The 10,136-nt window shown below is 41.7% G+C and overlaps 1 protein-coding gene across 3 annotated transcripts; it reads left to right on the top strand.

The window, feature by feature from the left end:
• The first annotated feature begins 108 nt into the window (after positions 1-108).
• On the top strand, positions 109-10,136 carry mettl25 (methyltransferase like 25). 3 transcript variants are annotated; one of them, XM_029495571.1, is made up of 13 exons: positions 109-325; positions 1,514-1,696; positions 1,848-1,954; positions 2,077-2,643; positions 2,925-3,066; positions 5,080-5,174; positions 5,338-5,367; positions 5,897-5,970; positions 6,674-6,767; positions 7,041-7,115; positions 7,581-7,652; positions 9,495-9,624; positions 9,785-10,136. In XM_029495571.1, the coding sequence occupies exons 1-12, from the start codon at positions 109-111 to the stop codon at positions 9,600-9,602; spliced, it is 1,764 nt and encodes a 587-aa protein (XP_029351431.1). In that variant the 3' UTR covers positions 9,603-9,624; positions 9,785-10,136. The 3 variants fall into 3 exon arrangements, with proteins under 3 accessions (XP_029351431.1, XP_029351432.1, XP_029351430.1); XM_029495572.1 differs by having other exon boundaries at positions 9,987-10,136; XM_029495570.1 differs by having other exon boundaries at positions 9,495-10,136.

Genomic DNA, 10,136 nt, shown 5'->3' on the forward strand with positions numbered 1-10,136 from the left:
TGGATTTTGGGATTTTGCTTGCAGGAATCCCACCCAACCATCGAGCAGCAGTTTTCGTGGTTCCATTACTAACGCCTGGGTCCTCCTCCACGCTCCGCTCCGGCCAACATGGCGCCTTCCGCTCACACTCTGGGAGAAGTCCAGCAGCGAATAGACGAAGTCAGGCGCTTTCTGTCCGCGACTCTGAGCATCGCCAACGCTCACACTGTGGAGTTTTACACGCAGGACGTGTGGAGACGGTTCGTGGCCGTGACACCACAGGAAGTCCTGTCGGCCGTCACTTCCGGGAGCGACCTGCAGAGGGAGCCAGAGTCCAAAGGAAACGGTAGAGAAATTCAGTGTGGCAGCACAGCAGACAATAAAAGCAAATAAAAAGAAAACATTAAAAGCGCAGACTACCCCTGGATGCCTCTACCTACCCATAAACATACATTTTCATAAATAATTCGTGTATTATTTCAAATTTGGCTTTTATTTCATTGATTACAACGATTTTTTGGTTGGTCTTCACCCGCAATGATTACTCATGAACAGTGCTACAATGAGTAACCGGTTAATAAATCCGCCATATTGATCTTCAGGATCAATTTATAGTTTTGGAAAATATTTTCATCTTCCTTTGTGGGAGGATTTGCTGCCTCTCTCTATATAAAAATAAATTGGGATTGTAAATTGTTGGTATGGCAAAACAGATGACATATCTGGGAACCTTTACCCTTTTTCCCATTTTAAAGCCCAAACAATCACTTACTCAAGAAAATGTCAGACAGAGTAATCAAAAGTGCAGCCCTACATGGATTATAGGCATGTTTAACCTGTATAAACTGGCTGCTGAGGGTCTGGACATTTGACAGAGTATTAAAGTATTGATTAGTTTGCCAACATACAGTCTATTTTTGCCAAATAGAAATGATAAACACCAGCCAGATGTGTTTTTCACAACCTGGCAAGTGGCAACACAAAAACTCTTTAAAAAAAAAAAAAAAAACCAAACCACTAATTAATGTTCTTATTTTCATGGTTAAACATTTTTTTAAAATTTAAATGTTAAGGGTCGCCCAGTTTACAAGAGAGAAACACTTACCTCCAGCGCTGTCAAGCCAAGTGAACAGTTTTCTGGCATTGTCTGCCATCTTTTTTGATTTAATCTAATTTTGGGAGAACATATAGTCAGCAGTTTTCATGGGCACCCATTTTAGGTTGGGAGGAACTCCAATGAAAGCACATTTACAGTGAGGTCTGTGGATTATCCAGCAGTAACCAGAACATCGGAAAATGTTATTGCTCTTAAATCCTAAAAAATGTCATTTTCACTGCTGAAGGCACCACAAAATCAAAAGGCATTCCCTTCAGTTGTACTGGGTGTTGAAGAAACCCTTTCGGTGGTTTTATGTCTTGTACTAAAATTTTAGTGAATGTATTAAGTTTTAGTGTCCCCTGCATACACAGACATGAATATAATGTTCCACTATGTTTTTTCACGCTCATTTCTATGTCTTTTCCTCACAAGCAGAGCGGTCCAGCACCCGATTTGGGTTTTGTAGTGATACAAACCGGCTGGTTGATCTCCATGAACTCTTGCAGGCAGCCAAAGCCCACTCACTTCCAGGCCTTGGAATCTGCTGGAGCAGAGATGAGCTACTGCAGGTCCTGAGAGAAAATAGGTCTGAGTCTGGCACTGCAGCAGCAGACATAGGTAGGGAATAGGGAACAGGAAGAACGCTGAGAATAGGACACCAGTCAAGCTTTGCTCAGTTATGGCTGTAACTTTGGTGCTGTCATAGGATTCAACAAGAATTTATTTCTGGGTAAATATGCAACATTTTCTCATATTTTATCAAATCCAGGCGCTGAGCTGGAGCCAGATGAGTTCATGAACTCCAAGAAATCTCACGAGGTCCAGTCCATGTCTGAGGTGGTGGCCTATTTGGCTCAGTACTGCCGAGTCAAACAAGTAGAGTAACATTTTAAAAGTTCCTTTACATGCCTTAAAGTTTACTGTAAACCAAGGAAGTTTTGTTTAGTACCCTGATGATTGTGGATTACATTTTTCCTTCCATCCACTCCCCCACCCAGGTGATAGATGTGGGCTCAGGGAAAGGCTACCTGAGTTCTTTCCTGTCCCTGAAGTATGGTCTCCGGGTCTATGGCATTGACTCCTCCAGCACTAACACTCATGGCGCTCAGGAAAGAAACAGGAAGCTGAAGAAGTTTTCCAGGGCCTATCAGAAACACAACAAGAGGTCACAGGAAGGGGAAACACATTCACCTCGGGATGAGTTAGTAGAAATAAAGCCTGGATCAAATGGAGACGATAATGTTTCATGTGCTGGAGGAGAAAATGAGTTACAAGAGGAAGAGAAGGTGTTATCAGATGTGAACCCCGCAGCTGAAAGACATTTAGAACTGAATACAGAAACAGACGAGCTCTTCCTTAGTGCGCTATCTGTGGATGTGATACAGACTGCATGTCCTAGAATTCCCCCCAGCCAGCTAAGCGCAGAGGAGAGGGAGAGGAGGAAGAAGGAGAACCTTGAGAGGAAAGCTCTGAACCGAACCGCCAGTGGCAGCAGCGTGTTTTCACCCCTCACATCTTACGTTACTGCAGAAACAGAGCTCAGAGAGCTCATCAGCGAGCTGGAGGTGAGCAGATCCAAAGTCGCCGGGAAAAAAAGGAGAAAAAAAGACCAATATTGAAAATAGATTTACTGCGTGTGTGGTGGCAGATAAGTGTCCAGCCGGACAGTAGCAAGTACAGTAGATTCCCACAGTGACTCCTTAAATTACAAGTCTGTCGCACTGGGCGGGAGTTTGCATTGCTGGCATGATTGCCAAATGGGCAGGGTATCATCGCTAATAAATTTCACCATCAATCTCCAAACCCCTCCTCCTCCTGTTGTATGCACACTTTCACCAAACTCCAGGATGCCGTCATGGTTGGCCTGCACACATGTGGCGACTTGGCTCCCAGCACCCTGAGGATGTTTGTGGCCAAACCCGAGCTGGCTGCAGTCTGCAGCGTGGGCTGCTGCTATCACCTGCTCTCTGAGGAGTTCGACCAACAGGGTAATCACACACAGTCAAAGAGAGATCGTGACCACATGCAGATTAGAATGTTTTGAGTCTGTGCGTGTTGCTAAGCTGGCAGTGCACTCGTCACACACAGATAACATATAGTTTTTGTTCTGCACAGACATCGCTGTCTTTCATTCTATTTCTATACATCTCCTTGTTTTTCATTCTCATCTCAGCCACCCTCATCGTACGAGTCATCACTTTATTCCAATGTGAAGAGAATATCAGATCATCCCACATTAACACTTATTGTCATATCTTATAGTAAACAAGTCAGATGTTTCTGCTAAGACTCTGGAGACACAGCCGAGTTACCCTTCTGGAGATGGAGTTGACTTTGGAAACCTGCTGTTAGAACCATTAGAGTGGATTTATAGATTTAGTGACTGTGTAAGTCCGCTGAAAATGAGATTTTTTTTGACCTTTTAATATGGAAAGGAATCCATTGGAAGAGACGGGACCCCTCATCCAGTGTGAACTATTTCCTCCTCACTGTTATTTAGTTATCCTTGAGCTCCACACTGCTATTCTATAACGCTGCCTTAACTTGCCTGTTAACCTAAATGCAGAAGAGCAGGCTGATATCATCCCTGCTTCATTCCCCTCCTCACGCCGAAGTTTATGAGGTATGAAATCGTCCACATGTGCCTTAATACTTTGACTGTAGCCTCTGTGTATCTAAAGGAAGGCGGCCTCACTGAAGTCAGTAGAGTATCGCGTCATCTCTTGTTAACAGTGTCACCTTCGCCTCTCGTGTCATCAGATCTGTTGTGGTTTCAGCCAAGACAGAAAATGATATCACAACAGCTGATTGGAAACACTCCTTTCCCTACTTTTTTCTCAAACCCTTTTGAGAAAGGGAACAGAGTCATGCACACAAATAGCCAGACACACACACACACACACACACACACACACACACACACACACTTTCTCTCCCTTGTTGGCCTTGCATTGCAATCTGGGATGCAAGCCAGCTCCTATGGTGGCCTGCCTCACCCTAGGAAGGAGCTTTGTGGCTCAAAAGCTTCATTATAAAAAGCAGTTATACATTTATAAGGTCTGGTTATTTTAGGAATGAAGCACTATCTTATATTTCTTGTACATTCTGAGGCCAAACGCCTGCTATTTACTCACAGAAAAACAACTTCTCAGAGGTAAGTACATTCAGGCGTCTAAGGTCTGGAGCCAGCATGTTTCCAAGTGTACGTGTCCACTCATACACAAGCACATCAGAAATATTTGTCTTTCTGAATTGTAGTGCTTGTACACGGCCACTTCAGATGTGATCTCTGTGGTCAGCACAAGGCTAGTTACTATAAACAGCGCTGCGTGCACGCTGTTATCCACCTGGCAGTCTAAGGAAAGGCCTGTCCACTTCGATCGCCTCAGAGTGCCTGTGCCTGGGCTGAGGAGAAACTAACCTGACTGGTGTCGTGTTTGCATGTCCAGAGAAGTTTGTGCGAGTGCTCGACCGGCCCCAGCTGCACATGTTATTAGTGCTTCTTTTGACTGCATCCCTCAGGATTCACAGCGCCCTGGCCTCAGTCACTGACCCTTTTAGAAGTGACATGAAAAGGATGGCAAGCTGTCAAGCAGCCACACTCAGTGCCCTCCCACTGGAAATCAGTGTGTGTGCGTGCGTGTGTGCGTGCACGTGTGTGTGCTACAGTAAGAAATATGTGGTTAATGTTGCTGGTTTTAACAGCAACCAGAGGGCAAGAGTTCTGGCTTTTTAAGGCAAAAATATTTAGAAGTTTATTTTTCTTAATTATTCTGTTCAGTTTTGTATTAAATTAGAATTGTGACCTTTTGGCAAATGCATTTACTGACTTAAACTGTTATTTGAGGTAAATATGAAGCTCTCTGTCAGCTTTGCTGACTTGAACATTCTTTAGAAAATATTTGAAATTCATATCGTCAAATTGCAGCTATGTACTAAAAAAAGAAGGGATTAATCAACACATTGCTTTGCTCCTATTATCTCTGTGTGTGTCGCCACAGAGTGTTTACATGGCATCTGCGGTTTCCCTCTGAGTCAGTACCTCCGTGACCAGTCCTGGTTCTGCGGCAGAAACGCCAGGATGTCTGCATGTTTGGTAAGTTAGGGTGACACCACAAAAAAAAAAAAAAGAAAGAAAAAATGTGCATGGCAGCGTGTTTCTGACACAAACATCTGGTGTTGTTGACAATGATGGCATTTTGTGACTTCAGCCTCAGCTCTTTTTTTTTCTCATCTTCACTGTTTTCCTAACAAAACAGGCACTGGAGAGAGTTTCACTCGGCCAGGGGGTAAGTAAGACCTCAACGCTGCAGTTGCTATCATAAACCGATAGTCACCATTGCATATGAATGGGAGTTCAATGCTTTTCCGCTAAACTGTAATTACTTTGCACCCATCAAAACAAGTCCATCAAATTCCTTCAAGCCACAAACACAAGTGTTGAGTCCAGACTGTACTATCTTCATTGTAGATCTCCTGCATGCATTCAAACAATCAGCCCGTTGACTACACTGTATTTATTTGAAATGTAGAACGCAGAGCTCCAGGCCAAGGCTGATACACGATACCAGCAGCCATTAATATGGAATGTTTATAAATATTAATGCAATCATGGAAAGATTGATTACTTTTTGGAGCTGGAAGCTTAATCTAAAAACAGGCCTGATTGCCTGCTTGTGTTGCATCAGGCTTGGAAAGTGTCAGAAATATTCATCAAGTGTTCGTACACATGCTGGATGAGTCATAAGGAAACAGCAAATGTTTAAATACAACAGACTGCATTATATTTAATCAAGTTTCCTTTGACCTTTTCTGTAGATTCAAATGGAGTCTCTGTTCTACCGAGCAGTCCTTCACGTTATTCTGAGGGACCATTATGGCTCCTATAAAAGGTAAAACACAAGACATGAACATCTGGAATTAAATATCAGTCCTCATTCAATTTCTCATGACATTTAGCTTCATCATTAAAAATATAAAATTTGAATGGCATGTCCACATACAATGTCAAAAGTGCCTTCTGTGGTAATAAGGTCGAACAGTTGCAACTGAAAGGGCAAAATCTTACTCACTGTTTGTTTTTGTTGTTCTGAATATTTTGGTTACAAATGAACCAAGCCGTGCAACAATCATAATAGTCAGGAGTAGACCAGATGTTGGTAACATGTCAAGATCAAGCATCACACATTATAGACTGAAATGAGTTTTCATACAGAATTCGATAGGGGAAGAGCAGGAATGGCACCATTAAAGGTATGGTTTATTGTGCATTTTGACTGGCAAAGGACTTTCAGGTTTTTCAGTCCAGAACTTTGGTGTAAGATGGCCATTGCTCTCCTCTCTTCAACCCAGATTTCATTTAGCCTTTATGAGGCATGCCTGGTGCAGACAACGAGCATTACTGGCCACTGCTTTGTGACCTTCAGCTTAATGGCTAACATTGGGTTCAGATCGAACAGTCATTGGTTTTCTCCATTCATCACTGTTTAGTCCTGTGTGTTTAACAGTTTGCCTCTGACTTCTCAGGCTTGATTTGAAAAAAAAAAAAATTTAAATAAAATAAAGAAATCACATATGTCTGTTTTTCTTCCCCAGTGAGAAGCGAGTTGGAAATGTCTACTCCAAGGCTAAATCATTCGTGGATTATGTTCGTCGAGCTCTAACCAGACTGGACCAGGATGAATCAAAGGTCAGGGCCAGAATACCGCAGTTGTTTTCAGAAACAAGCTGTAGAGAGTGCAACAAAAATACTCAGTATCTCAATATGATCAAAAGGAAAATGTTTCCTAGCTGCTGTTTATTTAGAAAAAATCCAAATTCATGTCAGATTGATAAATGAAACAGGTGCTTGAAGTGCTTGTTCTTTTGCTTGATGGTTTTTCCAGCCACTTTTCTTCTTTCACGCCAACTGCTCTCCTTTTGTGACTCAGAAGAATGACACCTTCCTCCTCTTTTTCCTCAGCTCTCTGACAACGACATCCAGGACTACCATGACAGATATGCACCACGGATGGGAGAGATGCACGCCTTCAACATGGTGAGTCTTTCCTATATCCTTAATCTTTTCTTCAAAAAATCTAATAAAAAAATAAATCCTTAATCTCATACTATAGACACCTTTACACCCCAGAAACCTGTTTTACTTCTGTTCAGTGTAGGACGTTTTCCTTCCTGTAAAATGAGATGCATAACTCCAATAAATTGAAGACTATTAAGTGAGATCATTGCATCTGCAAGGGAAGTAAAACAGGAATGACTTTAGAGGACAGGAGGAAAAGCAGCCGCTGGTTTCAACTCAGGCCGCTAATTGTGGTGTCAACCAACAGAACAATTTTCCTTGAAGATATTAAACAGTTGAATAGTTTTTGGAGATCGTCCACCAGTTACTGAGAAGAGACAAGTCATGGTGGATTTTTGGTATGGGGAGGAACATTTTTTGACCAAAAATGTGTTTAATAACAACAACAACCAGATGCTGTAAATGTTCTTTCTTTTTGTGTAGTTGAAGGTGACCTTGGCCCCCTGCATCGAAGGTCTGATTCTGCTCGACCGCCTGTGTTATCTGAAAGAACAGGTAAAATGACTTCATAAGTGCGTTTTACAATAAGACAAAAACTGAATAGACCCACACCCAGGATGAAACTGAGGAGGAGGGAGTTAAGTCACAGGGGGAAAATGTGTTTGAATGTGTTTATACAGACTGTTATGGTTGCACTGAGTTGTTTGTGGGAAGTTTGTGGTACATCTGACATTAAACATCAGTCCACATGGTGCTGTTTGTGTGCACATGATAGAGAGAACATATTTAAATAGTTTATATCTTAACTGATTGCAAATAAAACCTAGACTTTTTATAAATAAACTAGATAAAATCTTTCCTACAGCCTCAATGTACAGTTAAACTGCTTAAATGTTTTTAGTGTGTGGCATTTCATTATGTATAAGAGGAAACTATTAAGGAGGGAAAATTTTATTAAAAAAAAAACAAAACAAAACATGGAAATAAATAATTATTAATGATTAGAATTGTTTTTGATAAATATGGTTTCACCACAAGTTACATTGACCTTTCGATCAAATCATAAATGACTTCTTCATCAAAAGCCTATTTGACTTCTTATAATAAAATAGTAAAAGAGGAATCAGTGGAATTACATAAAAGAAATGTTTGCTTTTCTTTTCTTTTAAGAGATAAAAAACATTCTTTCAAACCAATTCTGTCATTAACAGCAGATGCTCAGTTAAATTACCCAGCAGCCATCTGGTACACAGGGCTTACTTATTCTCCTTTTTCAGCTGGACTCATCTTCACGATTTGGGATTTGCGGTTGGGATTTGACATTTGCATCCTAGATGATGAAAGCAACCGTGTAGATCTCAGCCGAAGTCGAGAATTTAGATTCAGATCATTGACGATAAAATAGGTGTCGGCCTAATTGAAGCCAGCTCGCAGTTTATTGTCTTCGACCTCTCCAGGGAAACACAACATGCTAATTTTTGGCCTGAACCACTGTGATACGATCAAATGAGCTGATGGCTTTGAAGTTCTGATTACATGAGATTGTGTGTCAGATGGGCTTCCTTGATAGGGTCATGCAATCATAGTGTGTGCAACGTCAAGTTGGTCATCTGTGAGTGAGTTCCCTCAAGGAGGGAAAAGTGGTGGTGGTGTATACGTGTGAACGTGAGCCATGTGATGATTAGTGTGTCGATGCATGTTGAGCCTGAGAGACGAACACACACACACACACACACACACACACACACACTCGCATTCAAATCTGCCAAACTAATGCCACTCCAAGGAATCAGCTTCTTTTTAATCCCAATTTTGAGACAAATTTCTGATTTCCCACTCAGTGAAAAGAAGTCACCAATATGTCAGAATGGCTACATGGCCTCCACCATTGGAATCTAAATAAGATAGAATATTAACACTAATACAGTTAAACTTACATGCAGATTAACATTCCTCCCAGTAAAATCTATTTAAATTGTGTAACAAGAAAGCTAGCAATGAGGTAGCCATCTTGGAATCATGTAGAGAACCAGGGTTTCCTGTTCTTGTCTTGGTTTATACTGTATGTGCTGACACAGTATAAACCCAGCAGAAGTACAGAGGTGCCGAGCCTGTAGTGTCGCTGTAGTTCTACATTCAAGCACTCAGCCATTAAGGAAGACAAACTTGTTTTACGCATGAACGGAAGCCCACCTGACACAATATTTGTACAGATGTTGCCTCTCAGGAGGATTCACTAGCAAGAACGTCACACAGCAAAGGATGCCAAAAGGTCACAAAGCCAAACTGGGATGAGAAGCAAGCTTCTTTTTCTTTCATTTTTCTCTTGGTGAGTTTTTTGTTCAGTTTTTCATTGTCCTACTTTGTTTTATGGGTGTGTATCTTTGTGTACTGCAGGAAGACGTCTCACAGTCTGCTTTAGTGCAACTCTTTGATCCTCTTCTGTCGCCAAGATGTTACGCTGTCGTCGGACTGAAGAACTCCAGAAACAGAGTTACAAGCTGATGGACTTCTACAAAGGCACATGGTAATAAAACACTGAGGGAGCAACGATGACGCGTGATCAACAATTACACTTTAAACATTGTTGTGTGATGTCTGTTTTGTTTCCTGCTCGTTATAATCATATGTATATGATTTCATCTACATTGTGTAATTTATTTATGTTGTCTCTGTATCACTTCCAGGAACATCTTGTGTTGCTTTTATATGTTTTTAATGAAAGACAAATCTGAAATATTTCCGGTGCGGAGTCCTTGACTTTGACGACTCATGAGAACACATGGCTCAAACACCTGGAAAATCTGTCAGCTCATCGATGGAATTATATCCATCTCTGCCTTTTTTCTTCATGTTTGAGCGACTCTTGAGAAAACACTTGTTTTTAAGGATCATCCAGGGAGGCTGGTGATCAGATCTGGAGACCACATTGCTCCCAGGCTCCTAGACCCAAGGAGGAGGGCGGTGGGAGGGGAGAGGACCCCCTTGATCCCCTTTTTAATCTTTACTTCTGTTCAGCTGTGTCTCGGACCATTCAAT

This window comes from Echeneis naucrates, chromosome 23 (genome assembly GCF_900963305.1).
Source record: "Echeneis naucrates chromosome 23, fEcheNa1.1, whole genome shotgun sequence".
NCBI lineage: Eukaryota > Metazoa > Chordata > Actinopteri > Carangiformes > Echeneidae > Echeneis > Echeneis naucrates.

Excerpts from the sequence above, each read along its gene's own strand:
- mettl25 (XM_029495570.1), top strand. The coding sequence starts at position 109 with ATGGCGCCTTCCGCTCACACTCTGGGAGAAGTCCAGCAGCGAATAGAC. Across the intron at positions 326-1,513 it reads GCCAGAGTCCAAAGGAAACG|AGCGGTCCAGCACCCGATTT; the intron begins GTAGAGAAATTC and ends CCTCACAAGCAG. Across the intron at positions 5,971-6,673 it reads CATTATGGCTCCTATAAAAG|TGAGAAGCGAGTTGGAAATG; the intron begins GTAAAACACAAG and ends TTTCTTCCCCAG.